The sequence below is a fragment of the Chlamydotis macqueenii genome, chromosome 13, assembly GCF_036417535.1.
Source record: "Chlamydotis macqueenii isolate bChlMac1 chromosome 13, bChlMac1.mat, whole genome shotgun sequence".
NCBI lineage: Eukaryota > Metazoa > Chordata > Aves > Otidiformes > Otididae > Chlamydotis > Chlamydotis macqueenii.
The window spans coordinates 16996174-17019059 of record NC_141568.1 but is presented as its reverse complement, the minus strand read 5'-3'; the positions used below and the strand labels follow the sequence as shown (position 1 = coordinate 17019059).

Here is a 22886-nt window from a genome sequence, read left to right as displayed (position 1 = left end):
ACATCTTAGTTTAGAAGAATAAAACTTGTAATGATCACAGAGATAAAACCTAAGGAAGCATCATTTACTCTGGGGTAGCAAAAGGATACATTCTGCCATGGTCTTGATAGTCTGATCTTTCACGGCGGCTGAACTAGGGTAGCACGCATGAAATTCTTTGCGCAGATCATAAAAGGAATAGAAGCAGTCTGACAGCAGGAAGTTCTAGAAGGAAGGCAAAAAGTTTATTTTGTACACACCATTCCTTTACATTCCAATTAATATTTCTGGATTGAATAAGGCAGCCTCAAAAATCACATAGTTGCTTGTCATCAGTTTGTCTATGACATACCAGTTTAGTTCCTTTGTAACACAGTTCAAATTCCATAGCCTTACAGAATTAGATCTCTAGATGAGCAAACCCAAAGAGCTTCTGAGAGGCAGACCTGTGCAAAAATGCTAGAGAAGACTGCTGGGTGAGAAAGGAGAAAGAAAAAAAAAAAAAAAACAAAAACAAGAATCTAGATTTTGCTGTTTTATAAATACTCCCATTTAGGATACTGTATTTTCTCTTTTGTGGCTACACTGAAAAGCAATATTGTACCAAAACATGATAACAAAGTTTAAAAAAACATCGTTGCAGTGTACAAAATATCTTCCAGTAACTTAAACACATTTATTCATTACTGTTGCATATTGGATAAGAACTACAATTATATAACATTATAAAACAAACATTTAAGTAGTCTTTCACTCAGACATTAGCTTATTTTTTCAAGGAATAAAACAAATAATTCTAGTCTAATTAACGACTTTCTCTCTCACACTCTAATTGTTTTACTATATAAAAGTTTTACTTCAGTCTAGCTAAACATCTGCCTTTGTAAATAATTAAGAAAAGTCACAAGGTAATGCTTCTGAGAATGCTACGAATAGCAATAGCTAAGGTCTGTGGCTTACTAACATTTAACGTGCAGGGAGATATAAACTTTGGCAAATGAGAGAGTATTGAAGGAGGAAAAAAAAAAAGATAGAAATGAAGTATTAAGAGACTCGACACCTGATCAGATCCATTCCATGATCTGGTATGGACAATTATTTCTTGAACAACATTACAGTGTTTGTTTTGGTTTAGTTCATTTGTTTCAAGAGGAAAGTACAAAGAATTACCCACCAAAAAAAAGTACTATCATGTTTGGATGTTAAATTCTTGCATCCTTACTTGCCTCATCCCTACATAGACATGCGCTTTTCATAAATGCCACAGTGTTATGTTTTAATATAACACAAATGCCAAACGAATATTTGTAGAAACTCAGCATGAGCCAATACCCTTATATAGAGAAAAAAAAAAATACAACTGATCAGTGAACTCCTTCCATGTCAGCAGCTCCCATTCCTGCGGGGTTCCTGCAGACCCTGCCAAGCAGGCTAACTCCGGAGCCACCACCCTGCACAAAGGCCAGATTCCTCTCCCTGTGCAAGACAGCCTGCTCTAAGGCCTTGTAGGAACTTGAAGTGGAAACTGCTGCTTCATGTGGGAGTAGCAAATAAGCTGGAGCACTGCTTCCTGCTGAATAAATGCAGATGGGGAACCACTGCCATTCTCCAGGGCAAGTCACTGCCTGCGTGTTTACTCTCTACAGGACACTGACACATGGCTCCTACCAAGATTTCAGATCTTGGTAGAAACCCATGGCTCTGCACAGAAGCTGTGGTTTAACTCAAGCCTAAACAAAGCAATCATACTCCATCACCTCTGCTGAGGTTATCTTTGCTTCTATTTCTTGAGACACAAAATTCAGAGTACTTGTATTGTTCCTGTCTCTATCCTGCCTTTCCTTATTTTCCTCTTAATTACGCTCATCTGGGAGCCCTCTAGTACCACAGCTGACTTCCAAGAGCAAGTGCCAAGAACTACTCTGCTACTTGGAGCTGAGACAAGGAGTGGATCATCTTAAACATTCTTGGAACACCGTAGTTCCCAAGTTTGAATTGTGTTGGTCATCTCAAACTCACATAAGCTGTTTTCTTAAAACAGAGTACTGCCCTTCTGCATCAGTTCTGATTTCATACCTTCTTAGATGTTTCTGGGTGGAGGACTTGTCGAATGAGTAACTGGCCATCAGTGCAGAGTGTGTAAGAGCTCCTTCCAAATACTTTCAAATCACTGGATACCAGCTGACTAAACTGAAAAATAAAGTGATAAATTTCATTGTACTGACTGATACAAATAACTTAAAAGAACTTACCATTATTACAACACTTTTTTTTTTCCCCCCTAAAGAAAAAAAAATAGTAATTCAGCACTTTGTAACAACTTTTGAAAAAACATGATGGAGAACAGACATGGGCTCGTGCTAAAGGTAGGCACAGGAACTATATGCATTTGTGGAACAGAAAATAAGAACACCAACAAGTAGGGTAAAAAGAACAACTAGGACAATATGTCAGAATTATTAGTTCATATGAAAGGTCATGGTATTATAATGGTAATGTACAAAATCTGAACTAACTACAATAAAAGCTGTGAAATATTTCAAAGAAAAACCTTTCAAGATCAATCACAATACTGATTTTGCAACAGCCTTTCTTCACCTATGGCACCTTTGACTTTGGTTATGTCTTCAATATTTTAATTTTGAACTTCAAAATGAAGAAAAGTTATCCATCAGGATTTACTGATGTTTTCAGAGTTATATGCTAAGAGCATCCAAACAAATTGTGGTCTAACATCTTCAAAAGTGGAATTATAATTGAGTCAGATCCAAGTCAATTAAGGGTCTTGGTAGAGATACAGTGTTACAAACACTAGATAAAACAAAATTATTCCTTACTTGGAGTCTGGATAACCCCTAATAAGTTAATTCTCAAGAGGAAAGGGCTCCATCTGTCTTGTTCAATGTTCTAGCCTTTTATTACTCCATACCAGTGTTAAATTCCTTGCTCCTAATAGACAACCAATGTATTATAGTACCTACGTGTATCAAATCAGTAAATAGTAGCTTGTTAGCTAACTTTCAAGGGGACAAATATAATTATTCTTAGCTTCCCTCTTGGTGCTACTCCCTCCCAGGAAAGCATCACCTCACAAACAAAGCAATAATTAACAATCGTAATGCAGCAGCCACCCAGTGTTCTCAGCGATAGCTTACAACTCCAAAACAACCACCCCCAAAAGCAAATTACAAGCCGACTTGAAACTCAGACAATATCTTTATGCTGCCTTTTAACCTGTGTATGGGGGGAAAAAAGGGTTGGTTTGTTTTATCATCAACACATGGGACACTTGACATAGTTGCAGTCTCTGCTCAGGAAAGAGGATGTCCTAATGATCTGAGCCCACAGCTACACAGTATTCACTGCGCGAACAAACGTTGCAGCATCTGCATCCCAAAGGTAAAGCTCCACAACGGAGGAATCGGGTACTGAACATGATTCAGTAGGAGCAGAGATATGATTACCCAGTTTCTATTTCAAAATAACTGCTCAAATGCAATTCAGGCCCTTTTCTAGGCTTGGACAGCTAACCAGTGTTCCAGTACCATTGTGAGTTCAGAATATCAAGACAAAGAACCACAGGGCAGAGCTGGATAAGGAGAGGCACATACATCAACATCCTGTGTAAGCTGCTTAATTTGCAGTTATATAAACAGATATAAATATATCTATAAAATGAAGTTATTTAGTATGAAACAGAAGACATTTGAAACTTTCAAGAAGTGTCAAATATGCCCCTCTAAAAAACCCTTTACAATTCTCTGCACACTACCAAAACATACAAACCCAAACACCTCCCTTCTCAAAAAAAAACAAAAAAAAACAAAAACAAAAAAACACACACCCCCAAAAACAACAACAACAAAAAAACAACGCAAACTCCTGCAGATTCAGAAAGCCAGTTTTGTCCTGCTTGCTAGTTTAGGTTGCGTTCCTACCACAAATTGAAGTCTTGAAGAACCTTGAGGCTATAAAGCAAATCATTGTTTAAGGATGATGTAAAGTCCGAAAATGGAGATCTGAGAGTGCTCAAAATACCTCAGCTGATGTGTAAACACCAGAAAAAGAAGAAAATTCTAGAGGACACAACAGGAACCACTTCAGAAATGCAGTTGTGGGGACTGCCACAGTCACAAATTGACAACAAATATTCTCACCACAATAACAGACATGAGGAGAATTTTCTTCTTACTAAATGTAGCACTTTATTACTTTATGTTTTAACTTCTGGGCACAGTAAGGAGCAAATATTTGAAAAAAGGGATTGGAAATGGTGATAGGAATTAGCCTCTAGAAGGTGTACAGGGATTCTTGCCAAAAGGAAGCAGAGTCTTACTGATGAACAGTAATAAAACACTCCCCAAACCTTCAACTTTGTACCCTGTGCTTCTGAGGATGCACAAGAGCCCATATAAAGAGTGCAATTAGGGAGCTATTTTGATCAGATACAGGAAGAAATCCAACACAATTCCTTGCTAAGGGAAGCAGCAAATATACGCAGCCTCCCTCTTTACAAATAAAACGTACGAACTGTAGTTCAAAAAGTCTTCACCAACTTAGAAAACAAAAGGTGAAAAATGTTTGGAGAAGGGAGAAAATTATCAGGGCAAATTGTGCAAGTCAAGTTGGTAAAAATCAAAATTGCTAGTCTGAAATATTAACAGATTAATTTTTGCAGAGGGTGTTTCCCACACAATGTACAGCTGAAAGACAGATACACAACTATTTTCAGAAGCCCCTGGTGAGAAGACGCCAAGCAGAGTAAAATACTGCATAAGGAAACCGATAAGCCCAATACTCCAAGTGTACTACGGTTTAAAGGCATGAGAGGCAGCATTTGTTTTTAAGTAAGCCTAAGCATTTGCACTGCATATTTATTAAATGTCAGTGATAACCTTCAACATTGCAAACTCCTTTCCAATGGGACAACTGACATGTCAAAAAAATTCTCTACTTTTCTTACTAGAAGCCAGCAGCTTCAAGTGCCTTAGATAAAATGCCACAAGGTTGGCAGGCCTTGCTGAGTGCTTATTTAGAAACTTCTATTTTAAAAACAGCCTTTTTCAAACTTTGGGGTGTACTGCTCCAGAAGAGGGCAAAAGGAGTGTGGGAAGAACAGTCAGGAGACATAAGCAATCCTTCCCATCCAAACCAATTTAGCTGTTGCACGGGTTAACTGAGGAGAGGAACGGGGTAGCAGAGCATGAATGGGAAGATTTACCTAGGAGAAGAGCATGGGGCAAAATAGCAAGCATAACACTGCCACAGAGGAATGACAGATATTTGAGATTAGCCTGAACTGGCTTCTTTCATTTGCATGAGATGCCTCCAAATTCCGGGAAAGTTAGGTATGAAAAGTATAGCTGTGGACCAACTTGTCTTACTACAGATTGCACTGGACCTTTAACTTTTTCATGCAACAGATACAGCATATCACATGTATCAAAAGAAGTTAAAGCAACCAGTGCAGATGTGTTTATAAACCCACACTGAAATCTAAGTTAAGCAATTCAGCGTTCCTGTGGAAAAGCTATCTTCAGTCTCCTTTTCCCCACTACAAATTTCAGGCAGCGTCTCAAAAAACAACCTTGAACCAGCATACACCCAAATGTAGCAAGCTAAGGACAAGTTAAGACCAGTGCCAGATTTACATTACACTTTTCTGTCTCAGATGTTGAACAACCTGTCCACAACTCCATCATTTTATAAATTCCATCCACATCTCCTTCACTCCACTAATAAAAACCATCCCAGCTATTTACCTCCTGTCATTCATCTTCGTGCTGCCCTCCACAGCACTCCCCCACTTTAGCATGCAAAGCTGCCCCACCTTCAGATTTCCTCCACCAAGCTAACACACCCTATGCCTCCCTGTTAATCTGCTCATTTCATAGCAACAGAGTTCTACAGAGTGTTGACTACCCCTGCTTGCATCTTGCAGCCAGCCCTCATTTCGACTGCAAGAACCGCAGTGTGTTGGCATCACCTCCTCCCTTTATTGCATATTCCACCAGATCAGTCTCTCTAGCAGAGGTCTGATTAATCATTCGGTATTTAAAGGAATATGTTCAATAATTCAACACCGAGATTGAAAAATGAACAGGGAGAACAGGAAGAATCAAACAAGCTGCTCTGTACATTCACCTCCACGAAACCTAAAACAGTTCTTAAAGTGGAGAGAGGCAAGGACGGAGCTGGAGCACCAGTTTGAAAAACTGGCTAAACAGGATTTTGGTCATGTAGCCCAGAGTACAAAGAGAGCGAAGAAACATGTTTCGCCAGCAGCAAAGCTGGATGGGAGCCAGCACAAGCTTCTGTGTTTTCTGCAAATGAATCCCAAGTGGCTGAAATGACACAGCCTCCTTCGCGTTGCCTTAACTATGACTGAACAAAGCTGGGGATCTTAGAGAAACAAGATTCCTCATTAAGCTCTTTCTACAGTTATGATGCACAAAGCACTAAAATAAACCTCTGGCTATTTGGATATTCCCATTTCCCTAACTAAAAATAGCTCTCATCCTTGAGAAAGGCCACTGCATCTGCGCTGTATCTGTGCCTGGCATGGTAATGAGATACTGAGATAATTCAGTTGCAGAATGCATGCGTGCTGTCAATGGAACCATTTCTAAAACACCAACATTCTCTAGGTGTTCTCTCTTCAATTTCTCTCTGAGAAATAACAAAAGAATTTGGCTGCTTCTTACTCATCAGACCTCCAGCAACTCCGAGGGTGCCTTCAAAATGGGACCCTTGCCTTTAGCAATGCACAAAGTTTCTCTGTTTTGCTTCTTTTAGCTCTACTGACTCGTCACAGCTAACAGCACCAGATAAGACACAAAACTATTCACAAAGTTTCAGAATTAAAAGGTATCCTTGCAATTTAACCAGGTCTGGAATGTTATGCTAAAGCACGTCACAAAAATGCAGAAAGGAGCTTAGCTTATAGTCCACACTTAAGCTAGACATGCATCTATTCCCAAGTAGAAAGATGAGTTATTAGATTTATCAATGTTCTTTACACAAAGGATGGTCCTCATGGGGTGGGGACGTGGTTCCAAATCGTGGTATCGACAGGCACGTCACTAAATTGCCCAGAGGTAACAATTTGGTGATTACACATGAACACATGATCAAGTTTCTGACAAATTAGCATATCAAAAAATGCTCATTTTGACTTAGGTAGGACAAATCACACCTGGTTCAGCCAAAAATTATGATGCAAGACACACAGATGATACTTGATCTGGGATAAAGCCTGCCAAAAGAATTTGAACAAGCTTAGCGTTCTAGATCAGTCTTTCACAAAAAAAAAAAACAAAAAAAAAAACCAAACCCCAGCTTATTCAGTAGTGACATCTTTTGGTCACTATTAAAAGAAAAATTTTGAGGAATAACTTAGAAGAGGAGTTATTTTGGCTCACCTAAGCTCATATATTCCAATATATTCTCTTGAGCTTAAAGAACTCTTATCATTAATATGCAACTGTCCTAGAGAAAGTGAAAATATACTCACAGATCTGTAAAACACACAGAGATGAAAAAACTTTTATCTGAGGCACTTAAATGTGAACTGCTTACATCTTTTTTGCTCAAACCTGGAAAATCATCTACACATGTAGACTTTCTAAATTTGTAAAATTATTTCTTAATTTCAATTCACTATATCGCTCAACATCTCCTTTAAGTTCTGAAATTTGTTACATCTTAGTAGCATAATGAAGCTTGAGAGACTAGGGGCTGTAGTCCATCAAATGGATTATCAAACAGAATTTACCAAAACAAATCGATAATACTATAAGATCTACAGAGACTCGCACATATATGGCAGTGGTTTATGTTGTAGAAACAACTTAAGTGGCAACCACATAAAGCACTTCTTTTTCAATCCAGAAATATGTGAGTTCACTCTCATGCATACCCTCACACTTCACCATATGTGACTTGTCAGTTCAAAAAGAGATCTTAAACTTTTCTAATTGCAGCTTTCCTAGCAATGAGACCACACACTTCACATACTAACATCATAGATACCACCACTTTGCAATGAACATCACATGTGCTTTGACTAAAGCCATACAGCTTACAGCCATCTGTGATATCCAGCCTTGCTTGTTAAAAAAAAAAAAAAAAAAATCCCCAACACATCTTCACTTATTAGACATTACTGTAATTCACTACATTAGAGCTTTAGACTGGCTTTTAGGCCTTTGGTGTGGGTCATTCTTTGCTTATAGCATAGAGCATATCAATGATCTGCCTTCCTTCCAGTAAGAGAAGCACGGAAAACAAACTACAACCTTCAAAGAGGTCTCTCTGAAGCTTCTCTACTCCAAGTTCTGCTTCAATGGCAAAGATATTGCTGTTCTCGACTCAAAGGCTGATTTTACGGGAAGTCCTCTACAACTTTTTCTATGATTGTCTGAATTTATTGCCAGAGAACACCCAAAACCAACTACATAGTTGCAGGTGTAGTTCCTGAAAGAAGCTCTCCAGTGGTTGAACACTGAAACAGGCTGCCCAGAGAAACTGCACAGTCTCTATTCCTTGAGATATTAAAGACCCAACTGGACATGGTCCTTAGCAGTCTGTTCTAGGGCTGGACTAGACAACATCTAGGTCCCTTCCAACATCAGCTACTGCGTGATTCTCTGATCTCTGTTTTGCCTACTTGCCTACTCAGCAGCCATAGTAATGATCATTACATCAATGCCACCATAGTGTACACATGTCAGGGGGTGCGTGTGTTTGGGGAAGGATGTATTGTCTGGAACAGAAGGGAAGGAGAGGAAATCAAGAGGCGAGATACAGCCAAATTTGATTAACAGAACTTCAATGCCACCAAAACATAAGCAAGATTGGAGCACCGCTGGAAAACAAACATCCAGCAACCCTGAAGGCTCTAATACAGCATAAGAAATCTCAAGAGTAACAAGCCATGGGCTTGGTATTCAAAGCTCGAACACACACAACATACCATGACATGTTAACTTTGGGAAATATTTTGACTTGGACTTTGTGCCTCAGACCCTACACCCATGAGGGTTTCACATTTATTTACAATACTCTCAATGGGCAGTTTTCTGCTCCTTCACTCTTCAAACCCTGGTGATAATGTCAGCCTTATCCATGCAATGGAGGAATTTAAAGCATGTCAATACTACTGGGAGGTGCACAGGCTCCATCTCAGCAGTATTTACAAGTATGATAACCCTTTAGTGTGCTAGGTAACTTTTTAAACAGAGAATCCTATAGTAAGCCCTTGCCTTTGTTCATCTGTTAGCTGCTATTCCACATGGCCGATAATGGATACATGGTGACCTTGTACTGAAATTGCTGTATGGAAAAAAAGGAAAAAGAGCGTAAGCCACAGTGCACCCACAAGCTGCAGCTAACTTTTTTCCCTTCTAGCAAAAAAAAAAAAAAAAAAAAAAAAAAAAAAAAAAAAAAAAAAAAGGAAAAAAATACTGTATTTAGATACTATTCAGAAACAAATATCAAAAAGAAATTGCCCCTTGGATTTATTTCTTTGCAGGGGAAACTTGCAGAAGATGACAGAGGCAGCCCAGGTCCACTCACCAGAAATGTTCTAAACCAATAGTGCCAGTTTGATTTCTCCTATGAAGAGGAAAGCAATTTTTTGCTCTACTGAACACTAATGCTCGAGATTATCTACTGACTGAAGACTAGCCTGGACAAAAGCATGGTTTTCATTTCCAGCATGCCACAGACTATATAACTGTGCTCAATATGATCAGTCCAGTTACAGATCACCTTATGCCTCTTCAGGTTCTATAAACTGTATTAAATAACTGAAGGAGTGATCAGTTGCAATGGCCACCATAAACACACAAGAGATAGAGATATGTACATATCACCCAAAACCAGTCAGAGTTCCCATTCAACTGCTGGAATTTGACAAGTGTAAGAGGTTTGCTCTCCTCAGTCTCAAGGAGATGCAGGATGTGGCACTGAGCTTCACGCACTGTGTAGTTCCAGGAACTAACACCACCCTGTCTTCCTCCTAAGTGTCATCATACAGGTCACCACAGAGTTCTCAAGTCAGGAAGGCTCAGAGCCTACATACACCTCTTATGACGACTGCAAGAGTTCAAGGGAGAAAAGTGTAAGGTACTCTTCAAGTGTATCACATCCTTCCATTCAACAAAACACAGAAAAGTACTATAAAATTCATCATACTTCTTTGGAATTACATAGAGGGTCTGGAAACTTGAAGCTTAGGTGAGGGAAGCCCACAGCTAATTTTCTGCATAAAAAAATAGGTTTGTTTAGCATGGTTCAGCAAAACTTCCAGTATGAAATACAGAAGTGGAACACCAGTTGTCATGCTTTGTCTGTCCAGTGACAGTTTGTAGAGGACAGAAAAGAGACTGTTGTGACTGAGGACTGCGATAAACTATCTTAAGGGTGAAACTTCCACATCATTTCTTTCTTTGGTTTATTTTCATTTGGCCTGGGTCTTTATGCAGCAAAGTAAACAATAGCTAACTGAAAGTTTTCATTCTTCCTAGTAAAGAATGCAAAAATCTAACCTTCTGCCAAGACAAAGATCTGTCCAAGCCATGCCACTTGAGCATTTTATGACCATTTTTGATTAATTATTTCTTAGATGGAAGTTCACAACACCAGATAACTTGCATGCTTTCCAGCTATGGTATCTACAGCATCTAATTCAGGTAATGCATTAAGCATAAAAGGCAAGACCATGGTTCAGGCCATCTAAATGTCACAGCAATCAGGTCACAGCTTTATCTTCAAAAGCACAATCTGTTTTAATAAGAGAGTGTTGAAATATGCAGAGTACTCCACAAATAAGCTACTTGAAGTTAGCCTTGTGTAAGATAAAGCACCCCAGTCCAGCAACGTAAGTATTTTATAGTTTCTGGGTTTACTTTACTACTACATTATGTGTCAGGAAACTGCTAAATAAGGAAGTACTTCCTGAGGTAAAATAAAGTTTTCACCTTTAAATTAACCTGTATGAAAGAGGCCACTAGCTATCAAAAACAACAAAATAAGACAGAAGAGAGGCATATCTTGCAGAACACCTTAGCATTTGTTAGTATAGATTACTCACGAGTCTGACTTTAAGGAAAAGGAAACTCTGGATGTTAGTAATGCAAAAAAATCCATACTCTGTCAACCTTTTACCTACATTTCAAGCAGGATTACAATGGTGCCTCACACTCCTCACAGGCTGCTTGCTATCAGCTCAACTCACAGAGCAAGTCATTACAGCCTGAAAGACAAAGCTGAACATACTTTCCGAACTCTAGGTTTTAATTAATGCAGTGACTGCAATATTTCCTAAAGTCTTGATTTGAGCACAAGCTCGCTCTCAGTGTTCTCTACCTCCCCCACTCCCACTTACCTCTGTTTCAAGGACAAACTTTCATTAGCAATTTGATCTTTAGCACCGGCTCTATTGACTGTAATGCATGGTACTGCTCTATTTACTCAACACTACCTCATTGTTTGTAGTGCAAGCTTAACCAGTTGTAGGAGAATAGCCAATATCTGCAAAATTAAAGCATTTTTTTTCTATTGGGTTGTTTTCAGATTGGTTTTGTAGTAATATCCATGGAAAGTAAGAAGAAGGGGAGACAGAAAAGAAGACGTACCTATTATCCACAACTCTGTTTCCTTCAAGATTCTATCATACTTCCACCTCTCCTTTAAAAACTTACAGTGTAAGAACACCGTAGGCACGGGCTTCCCTGAATAACAGCCCGGAGATCTACGAAGTATCTTTGCTTATACAAGCATCCAAATCATTTTTGCTCAAACTCTAAAAAGCAAACTGGCTCTACTCTGCTTCAGAAACTAGGGAGTTTTCCCTTCTTGTTCAACACGTTTTCACAAAAGCATAAAGAAGTGAAAGTAGATCCCTAAGTCAGCTTGCCTTTAGTCTCCAAAATGTTAAAGTCACAGATTAGGACAGCAACCCCATGCATCAGGAATTTATTATGTTTGATAAAAGGGAAAACGAGAGTAATAAATTACTATCTCTAAGATTTTAGCAGTCCATAACTGAGTCAGATCAGAATTTACACTTGGCCTTCCAAGGGATTCAGACCTGTCCAGTACAGAGCAAGGACATTAACAGTGACATTATTTAGATGTTGCTTCCTCTTATAGAACTACATCCTCTTTCAGGTAGCTTCTTGTTTCCAAAGTGAGTTCATTAGAACTGAAAAGACTCAATAAGAGTTGTCTGGAATATGATCACACAGCTTCTTGTGATCTGAGGTTTATAGGAAGAGATGGTTGATTTATATTTTTCTTTTGTTTCTTTAAATATACCACAACAGCAGCAGTTTTCTGCACTTCATATTTACACGGTGCCGCTTCATGTGCTTTACAATAAGCAAAAGTTCATCCTGTAACAGTTTGGTTTCTGCTGTAAGAAACAACATTGGCTAATACACGAGTAATCAATCAAGCAAGCCCCAAAACTCTGACATAATCCTATTCTTGTGACTGGTATGTATTTCCCATTTCTCATGCATCGCTCTCCAATCCAATGGGTATTTAACTCAAGAGATTTGATGCGCTATACACTGGTTTGCATCTCTCTTCATCTGCAAAGGACTCAAATTAACTTTCAGGCTTTCAGGTACACAGCTACAGTAAGATCTACTCACAAAGCAAAACCTCCACAGTGGTTTTTGCACTTTTATTTTCCAAGTTGCACACTATAGCTCTACTTCACTCTTAATGCAATTCATTGCAACAGAATTACCCATCACGAAAGTAATTCTGCCATAATTTCCATAAAGATGTTTAATTTCACACACTGCCAAGGTCTACACAATTCATGACAATGTTAAAGCACATGCTTGAATTTCTCTAGAGTTAGAGCCAGAGAATGGAAACACCAATAATTAAGTTTTTATTTCAGTTCAGTAAGAACAAAAACACAATTCGGAGACTGCCCTAGAGCTCCAGTAATAGAACCTTGGTTTTTAAGCTAATAGGTGTTCAAAATCATCACAGGAGACAAGTTTTTGCAAAAGAGAAGTCAACTGTTTCTTAAACTTACAATTAAATTTCTTTCCAATATTTTAGTGCTAACACAATACTCATTTTTCAACCACTTATGCCCCTCTCTGCCCACTGTAGCTCTTCAAAGAAAGGTAGCAGGGGTAAAGAAAAATGAAAATATTTTAAAATGGAAGTTTGTGAGAAGCAGCAAGGCTAGTTTTGGTTTTTTTGTTTGTTTGTTTTGCCACTCATCACAAGCGGTGAGCATTTAAATTTCAATTCCTAATACCTTTTGCATAATATTTAGCTTATAGTTCATATTTACCTTCACAGCATATGGATTTAATGAATGAGGGACAGAGTAGGAAAGAAGTTGTTTATAAACAAAGCACGAACAGAGGCTACTGTATAGAAGTATACTGGAATAAGTTGTGAACTGTTTAAAGAACATCAACACAGATTTATCAGAACAAAGCTCTAAAAATTGGTTTGTAGAGCAAACAGGACTTCTGATTCATTACCTTCTTAGGACACAGGCATGAAGTTGCCTTTCAAAGTATCAGGACTTTCCTCCTTTCTTGAAATAAGGTTGTAGCTAACAGAAATTGATCATGAAGGAAAACAACATGGTATCTCTGCAGTTTCTATGCAAAGCAGCAACTATTATGAAAGAAAAAAGCTTTTCCAGAGCAGACAGGAGATGGCAAAGACATACACGTGAGGAAGAAGGAGAATTACTGTTTGTGTTTCTAATTAAGATGCACAAAAGTTCCAATTTTAACTACAGAAATAAAAAATAATACAGGCCTGACATTATGTTACTAAAAAAAAAAAATAATTAATCTCCAGCATTTTTAGTTTTGGCCACCACACTGCTTTGCTAGCAATATCAACTCCAGCATCTATGCGTCACTCTCAAACCTAACTGGTCAGCAAAAAAGCGCTGCAACACGTTGACAGAGGTATTGCCCTCGTTTGGCAACACTCAGCTACCCAAGACCTTCTGCATATAACTTAAGGGGTTTTTTTAAAAGGAAAAAAAAAAAAAAATAAGTAAACCAACCACAGATGCAAGCCTTTCAAAAACTGTGACAAGAACCAAAGAAAATGCTACCAGAGGAAGAGGGAAGCAGACAACCCTGAGTATCCACAGTTTTCTAAGCTGCTTCCATGTTAATGTGTGAGAACTGTTAGAAGCACTGCATGGATATTTATTGTCAAAATGGTAGAATACAAATCCTTGATTCTTTATTTATTACTCCTCAGCCATTTCTGAAAACCCTGACAATAGTTCATTAACATAATTCCAGTGACTTTTTCAGCAAGTTAGAGGAAAGAAATTCAAAGTATTTGAGGATCATGTTAATCCAGCAACCTTTGTATTAAAAGGTTTCTACCCTGTGTTTTACTGTCTTCCAATGACTTTTTTAAAAGTTGCAAGTACAACTTCAAGAGAGATTCAACTGTTCAGATATATTACAGCTGTGAGAACACCCAAATATGCTTCAAACACTGCACAACACCACACTGTGTGAAGAGAGGCGTTTCAAGCTATTCTGGACAGGTCATAGTAAAGTTTATTTTTCTATGTATGCTAATCCACCCAGACTCAGTAGGAGATTTCATGTTACTGTTTAACTTCACCAGAACATCAGCAGCCTCCACTGTCTTAAAAAGTCTACTCACGCTCATCCTCAAACCATTTATTCATTTCTAATGAAGAAGTAAATTTATTTAGGAAATTTATTCACTTTAATTAGTATCAGCACTTCTAATTTTAAGATAAGAAGATAGCCCAGCTAGCCAAGACTACCACATCTTTATACTTGCAAAGAAAAGAATCTGCAGCTTTAGACAAATTCCTTCACCTAATTCTCTGCTCATTCTGAAGTGAAATGCACCTAGATATAGAAACAAAGCAAGGTTTAAGGGAATGCTCGAGGAATTCAGATAAAAGTATTGCAGCCTTCAGAGAAGCTAAGGTTATTGCTTTTCCATAAAACCAAGAAGAACGTAAATGCTCCCAATAAATACGTCCACATAATCTACATATGTATATTAATTCATATATATGTTATATACACATAATAGAGGAACTGTTTCTGCTATTAATTCTTCTCTGGTTTTGAGAGAACTGATTTGAGTGTTTCAATAATAATGTAGTGAGAGCTGGGTAGCACTGAGGATTTATAAAGGGAAAAATAGTTTACCTATACTATCAACAACAGAATTACAACTAGGGCTCTGAAACAAAAGTCAGCCATTCGTTTTCAATGCTAAAGAAAAAAAATTCCTTGCTGTAATAGCCTGGAAGCATTAGCACATCCTTACTGCCCCACAATAAACAATTGACAATGTTCCAATACTAAGTATCAATCATAATTTAACTAACGCTCATCTAAGTTTATGAATGGAAACAGGAGCCATTAGACGTTAATATACAGTAAGAACCCTGCATAAGGCTACACGCACACAGTGCACTCAGCCTCCTGGGAGAGCAGGAGTCTATCGCTCACCTGCCCTGACAACCTGGCCACCTCACCTCTGTCAGGAAATGCTCAGTGCTCACTGCTGATGCTAAACCACGGCTGCAGTTTCACCGTACAAACTGCTTGGTGGCCAACTCATCTTAAAACGGTTCTCTCCTTTCACCTATGCTGCTTGTCCTTCGTGTGATGGCTGCCCTCAGGAAAACTACCTCGTCTGTCGCACCGTACATCAGACAGAACCGCTCAGAACCAGAACTGTTTTTAACGCAGAACAGCACCCTGCTCCAGTCTAACACACAGCCCCTAAAACTTCTGTATTGACAGGACCCAGGTGAGGGAGGTCCATGTAGCAGCACTCACCTAAGCGAAAGGTGCTGCTAAGAAGTTTTCATACAACTGCAGCTCGAGAACATGGTGCGGGGGCAGAAATACCTTACGCTGGTATCGCCATCAAACATGTTGGATCATGAAAGTACAACCAAAGGGTGTAGCTTCTTGGGACGTGAGCTTGGACAGCAAAGGAGCTTAGAAGTTCCCACCCTACCTGCTCTGCTCGTTTCAGTGATCCTGTTTACAGCACAGCTTCACAAAGCGTTTTACTGACATAACAAAAAGATGGCAAAGTATAGCGCAGGGGCAAGAAAAAAGCTGGCTTCAGCACTGAAGCCAAATCTTGTGAAACTACACCCTAAGTATTTCTTGTGGAGAGAACAGCCTGCTTGGTAACACTTGCTAAAGGTTTGCCAAACACCTGCTCCAAAACTTCAGAACTCAAACCCAGCAAATATTCCAAAATACAGGCTCTGTTAGGAGTTTTGTTAAGGTGATGAAGTCACCAAATAATCTGAAGTTAAAAGACCCACCACAAGGCTCAAAAAAAAAAAAATCTAAAATAATTTAAAAAAATCACTCTGCATTTTCAAGCTTTTTTTTTTTCTGCAGTCTGAAGATTCAGAGGTGCATTAAAAAAAACATTAAAAAAAAAATCACTTATCCAAAATGAACGTGTGACAGCTGGCAAGTGAGCCAAGAAAACTTTCTGCTAGCACTTTGTGAAGAAGAGGCTGCAGAACAAGTTTCTCTTAAAAAAAAGTTGTAACCGGTTTATCAGGTTAGAGGAATTCACTGGTTCTTCCGCCTCTCCCCCCACCCCATTTGTTTCCAAATGCTCATCTAACCAGCTTGTTTCTTGCTGAATTTGTTAATATGTGAGAAAATAAATTGCACCTGCAGCTCAGCTGGATGATCAATAGGTGTCCAAACATGCTTTAGCAAACAGGTGATTTGCTATCACCTGATGAAGTGGCAACCCCTCAGTATTTTCAATCTGTGCACAGTTTCGGAGAGCAGGGAGGGGGAAAAGGCCCAGCTATGTCTTTCTGTGTTCAAGAAAATGAATCAAATCTGTCACTGATGTATTGGATTCAGTGTAGAATGCGATGAAAGACCAGCAAGACTAGGACAGTCTTTCAAACAATTTTTTAATACTTAAATGTCATTCCATTGATGAAATTTGGATGCTTTCAATAGGTCCAAAAGCAGACCCAGCTCTCATAAGAACCTCTCTCTTTTTATGTCTATCATTCAAAGTAAGACAGTAATTACAGTTAAATACTGCAGACAGCTCTCCAAAATTGTTAGCTCTTCTTAGACTTACCCTTTGTCAGGGAGACATGCAAATACTGCCTTGCAAAAGGAAACTAACATGTCTTAGGGCAAGTCATGCTGATTCAGCCAGGTTTTCAGTATGGGAAGGATTAAGAAATCCACAACACTTTCAACTTAGTATTCGATCTTTTAACTTAGAACCCCCATGGCTAGAATCAGAGAAACACACGAAGGTCAGCTTTTTAATGGCACAGTAATGGGGCTGAGAGAAAAGCAAAGTTCATTTTGGTTTTGCTCTTTGAAAGAAAGCTTCCATTCCTGCAAGGTTTCAGAGAGCAACCTGAAAATAATCTTCTCCCTTAAAAGCTTGGAAACTGGGAAACCATAAAGCTCCAGCAGTTATTTACAAAAATATAAACAACACGCTAAACAAGCCAGTCCTGTGATTTGTGGATCTGAACAATGAAACCTAGCAACAATGTCCCAGTAATGCAGGAAGAAACATAAGACGCTATCCCTTTAGTAAGTACTGCAGGCAATGCATGTTCAGAGGCCTACATCACAGGCTCAGGACAGTTCCAAACACACACTTGATCTCCTACTTACTTTGTTAAAAGAAAATCCTCACATTTTTCTGCTCGGTAGCATTCTGCAACTACAACACCACATCTCAGTCAGCAGCTATAAGTTCACCATTATTGGTCCAACAACAAAGGTAAGTTATTAATGCCATTTTGAACTAAATCCATCAAGCAGACTGCTTCCAAAGGGCACACATTTTATGACTTCAGGTAGCTATTTCCCTAATACTTGTACATTACCAGGATCTCCCCTCCCTACACAAAATATAGCTATCAAAACACTGCACATCACCTACCAGAAAATACGGCTGGATCCCACAAATGCGCTAGTCTCTGTGGAATCAAATGCTTGTTACCCTGGACAAGTACAGTATTTAAAAACTTGCAGCAAAATGTATAGAGCACACACTGCAGCAAGTAGCTCAGTTATTTGGGGGTGCTGTGCTTCAGAACCTCACTTCGTAAAATTACACAATAAAAATACATTGGTGGGGAACCCTATTTTAGAGTATTTCTGAAGACAAACCCCAGTAGTAAGTCGTGTGAGATGTTACACTGTAAGAATATGCAGTAAAATTGAAATGATGCATTATTTGCTGAAGCGCCTTATCACAAGCAGAGTAAAGGCTTAACCACAGATTACAGGCTTTGGTAGACCCTATCATTGATGGAAAATGAACTAAGTAGTAATAGAAAGCAGCCCTCTGTGGTCAGTGGAAAAACTCCAGACACACAGTAGCTCTTCTACTTTTTACCAGTTACGAAACACAGAATCAGAATCACAGAATGACTGAGGTTGGGAGAGACCTCTGAAGCATAGGTAAAAGTTACAATGGGTTTGTGCCTAGCGATTCTCACTTTCCTCTACACATAGAGACTGGGAACCCAAGGCAAAAGCCAGAAGCAGGCACTGAAACTTTCTTTTACGTGATTGAGATGTGTGCTGAAGTGAGTGATTTTCAGCTGCATCATCACATTTTCTACCACAATCCAAGCAGGGTGTGGAAAGTTAATTTCACATACTCTACAACATTATCTCAAATCAAGGTACAAGTCTACTTCCTTTTCCTCCTCCTTTTCAAATAACCACTTCACCCACCAGTGCTTTTGCTAATCAAAATGCTTAACTGAGGGAAAAACAAAACAAAACTGTGTTGACAAACACCCGACTCATCCTTAAAATACATGATGCAATTAAAATACTTGATGGACTCATCTTAAAAAAAATGCAGAAAAGGATCTACTATTAAAGAACATGGAATTTTGGTTTTTGCCACTATTGGAAGTGGGAGGGTGAATTAATTCTCTCCTAACTCTCACGGGGTCAGGACACCAGGAGGCAAAGGGAGATGAGCTTAGGTAAAGCGTGTTCCAGAAGACCTATGATGAACTGGCCACATCACAAGTGCATCCAACAACTAACAGCAAAACCATTACTTAGTTGCATAGATATGCCAAACAAAAAGCACAAAAATTGTTGTTTTTCAAGAGTCTCTACCCACCTACACACAAAGGTAGTATTTCCTTTTATTTGCTAAAGCAGACCCACCTACAGTGCAATTTACGGCAATAAGATACAATCTCTCATAAAGTATTGAGTATAATTAAAGTGTGTCTGTTATAAAGGTAAACAGAGTGTACTAGGCTAAGCTGTTCCAGATGTCTTTAGTGCAAGATCTGGGACAAGATCAAACCTGCAGCTGCGCATTTTCTCAGGGGTTATTTTGAAGCTTTTAAAAAAAAAAAAAAAAAAATCATCTCTCAGTCTTGGACTCTGGCAAGACTAGTGCAAGCAGAATAAATGCCATCTGCAGTTAATACTGACAGATCTTAAGACACATAAAAATTTCACATTTCTGTTTTCAAAGATACTCACTCAGAGGGAAGTGTTAACCATTCAGTATCAAAGAGGGTTAGGACCTAGTCTGCCAAGTTATCTGTGTCACCAGAAGTTACAGCAACATGAACCTGTTCTACTGCCTAAGCAAGTTTCTTGCCGAAACACACCTACGAATGATTCAGACAAGGTGTGGAATGCCAGTTTTATATGTTACACAAAAATGCACTATTGTATTTTTCCATTCAAGCACATTTCATATATAGAAAAGACAGCGAGAGAAAGCAAACTTTCAGGAACTGCATATGTATACACTACTTGCATTAAAATTTTTTAAGTAACTTAGGGCCTCTTGAACCACAAGGAACATACAAATTTACAGATTTACCGTCTTAGCGTGACATTAAGTGAGCCAAAGAGCAAAATACACAAATCATAGGGAAAAAATCCAATTGCTTTATAATCCACTAAACTAATTAAGCTTATCTGGAAAAAAAGAGTGATATACAACACGCACAGCTAATGTTTTATCAACATATAGTTTTGAAGAGTTCAACTTGCTTTAAGAATAGCCAGCAAGAAAAGGTTTTTAAATACATACTATAGCAGTGAACCTGTAGATTAAAATATACCACATATATTTTTAAAGTTTGATTAGCACTGCTAAATTAAGTAGTGCTCGTATGATCTTCATTTTATAAAACCTGAGTAAAAGAAATGTGGAATAAAAGTAAACTCATTAAAATAATCAGAAGCCAGACCTTCCAAGGACTACAGCATGAATTCCAATATTCTGGTATTGCACATAACTGTCTTAAGAATTACAAAGTTCCCATTTCAAATGGTTCAGGTCTCTTTTGGGTTAGCTTTAAAATAAGCACAAAACCTCGCTAGCCATTTCAAAGGGAAAGGCAAAATTAAAGTCTATTTCTTTTATCAAATCCATTGAATCTCGTCCCCAGGCTTCACCCTGAATAGCCCCTGCTCCCATGAGCAGCACCTCACCTGTTGGAGAACCCGGTCTAGTGGCTCAGCTTTCCCCAGTCCCTCTGGTGTTAAGCCACTCACTTCGCGACACTGGTCACTTAAGTCCAAATTGTCTGCTTTCACCAGGGATTTGTGTAGGGTCCCTACCTAAAAACATTTAAGAAATGATAGACAAAAGTGAGGAATAATCGAATTAGCTCCTTTGAACAATGCGTTCAGATTGCAGAAAAATCAGAAGGGTGCAGTATCACGTTCCCGCTAACAATGGCAATGAGGAAAGCGGTTGTCGATTTCACAAATCGAAAACTTGTGCCTGGGTTGCCTTCCCTCCCGCCCAGGAGAGCCACGCTCTCTGCTTCGCTGCGTCAGAGCCAGTTTTCATGGGAGGCCTTTTGCACTTAGCACCAACTTTTGCGGGAGTTGATAATTGCAAAGGGAAGATCACATCATATTATTAAGCCAGTTTCCTCAATCTCTCCACGAAATCCATAGCCATGTTTGTTTTATCAAAGCCCTTCATCTCTAGGGGCTTCTTGTTTATGAAAGGGCTTTTGGAAAAAAAATTACAGCATATTTTCGGATTAGCATAAAAATTAAAAGAATTTGGTATTCTCTTCGAGGTTATCCAAACATTGGTTAAAAAAAAAAATAAAAAAAAATAAAAAATCAACTCTCCTGCAGCAGGCCGCAAAGGGTCCAACGGTTGCCCTGAGCGAACTCCCTTGAAAACACGCAGGTCCGGAGCCTTCGGAGGGCAGCTTTTTGTTTTCAAGCTTCAAAAGTCCGTGGACATCTTCGAACTTGAAGCTAGAGATGTTTTGGGGGGGACGGGACAGGGAGGTGGCAGCGGCCAAACTCTCTTTAAAAGGGACTTTTTCCCTTCAAATGGCACAAAAAGGACCTTCTCGAGTGCCCGAGCCGGGGAGTGCCTGACCCCCGGGCACGGGGGCCCCGCTCCCCCCACCTCCCCTCCCCTGGGTGCATTTGTGAAATGAACAAACGGCTCCGGGCAGGCGGCGAGCGGCCGGGCGAGCCTGCTCGCCCCGCGCCCGGGGAACGCGCCCTCGGCCCGGGTGTCGAAGCCATACCTTCTTGCTGGGTAGATCCACAACTTGCCACACCAAGAGAATTAGTTCCCTCTCATCCGAACCCAGTTTAGCCCCATATGCACCAGCTGTTGCCCCAAACAACACCACCAAAGAGTCACTGTGCGAAGCCGTCATGACCACAGGGGGAAACAACTACAATCAAAAGCAGAGGTCAAAAAAAGAGGGAAAAAAAAAAAAAAAGACAAAAAAAAAAAAAAAAGACAGACACACGAACAACAAAAAAAGAATAAAAAACTCCCACAAGGCTCACCCCCTACCTCCAAGTGATCAAAGGGGAAAGGAGCGACCGAGGAGTCACGGTATCAGGAGAAGAGAAAGAGCAATTTAGGAGGTAGGGTGCTTGAGAAAAAAAAATGGAGAAAGCTTGCATCCCTACCTGTTCCCGGTGATCTCCTTCCCGGGGCTGATTGGGAGGCGAAATTAGCAAGCTGTGGGTTTCTCTCCCTCTGACATCATGCCAGAAGCCCAGCCTGGGCTTGGGCCTTTTTTTTTTTTTTTCTCTCTCCCTTTTTTTTTTTTTTTTTTTTTTTTTCTCCTTCCCCCTTCCCCTTGCCTGAGTTACCTGCCCCCGGTGCAGCCCATGTGACTCTAGTCAATCTCCCAGCGGGCCCAGGCCATTGGGCCTTGGGAAAAGGTGTAGGAGGGACGGAGGGAGAATCAACGCCTGGCTGATCCGGCCTGATTGGTTTTTGAGGGAGATCAGAGGAAAACTCCCATTCTCTCTCTTTAATTCTGCCCGCAGGAAGTGCCTCTACCTGCTTTCAGTTTTGCGGGATCCCGCCTGGCGCTGGGCGCAGGCAATGCGCGCTCCGGCTGCGCGCCCGGCGGATGGGGGGACAGGGGGACGGGGGGTCTGAGCGGCCGCTCCTTTAAAAAAAAAAAAAAAAAAAATCTGAAGAATATACACGTACGGTTATTAAAACACAATCTACGAATTTGCTTTGAAATGCAGAAAACAAAAGTCTTCACCCCCTTCTAATGAATCGCCTTCGTGCACGTTGCCGTGTGCGTACTGAGCCACCAAGGCCAACGTTCGTGCACGATGAAAGTGCAGCATTACACAGGAATTTTTAAGGGATAGTGCAGGCAGAAAGTGCTTTGCATTTTAGGCCCTGTTCTGCATATGGTTTGCAAACGTGGGTCCTAGTAAAACAATTTTTCTTTTTGAGAAAGGCTGTACCTGGGATGTTTTGCAAAACAGGAATATTTGCTGCCTGTATTTGTACTCCCTGTGTTTGCCATCCTGTAACTGCGCAGCAAAGAACTATCTCGGACTGCAGCTAGCGCCCAGGAG

General features: G+C 39.7%; 1 protein-coding gene across 5 annotated transcripts in view; it reads right to left on the bottom strand.

Moving 5' to 3' along the window:
• Positions 1-22264, bottom strand: part of ESRP2 (epithelial splicing regulatory protein 2) — a 46400-nt gene extending 24136 nt beyond the window's left edge. For 4 of the 5 annotated variants that reach the window (XM_086757867.1, XM_086757863.1, XM_086757864.1 and 1 more), the window contains exons 1-5: positions 21969-22264; positions 21572-21724; positions 20502-20630; positions 2056-2169; positions 90-204 (exon numbers count right to left, since the gene is read on the bottom strand). In XM_086757867.1, coding sequence (XP_086613993.1) covers positions 90-204; positions 2056-2169; positions 20502-20630; positions 21572-21706 — 493 coding nt within the window. In that variant the 5' untranslated portion in view covers positions 21707-21724; positions 21969-22264. The remainder of the gene's footprint in view (positions 1-89; positions 205-2055; positions 2170-20501; positions 20631-21571; positions 21725-21968) is intronic. The other variant, XM_086757862.1, reaches the window with a different exon arrangement.
• Positions 22265-22886: the final 622 nt, after the last annotated feature.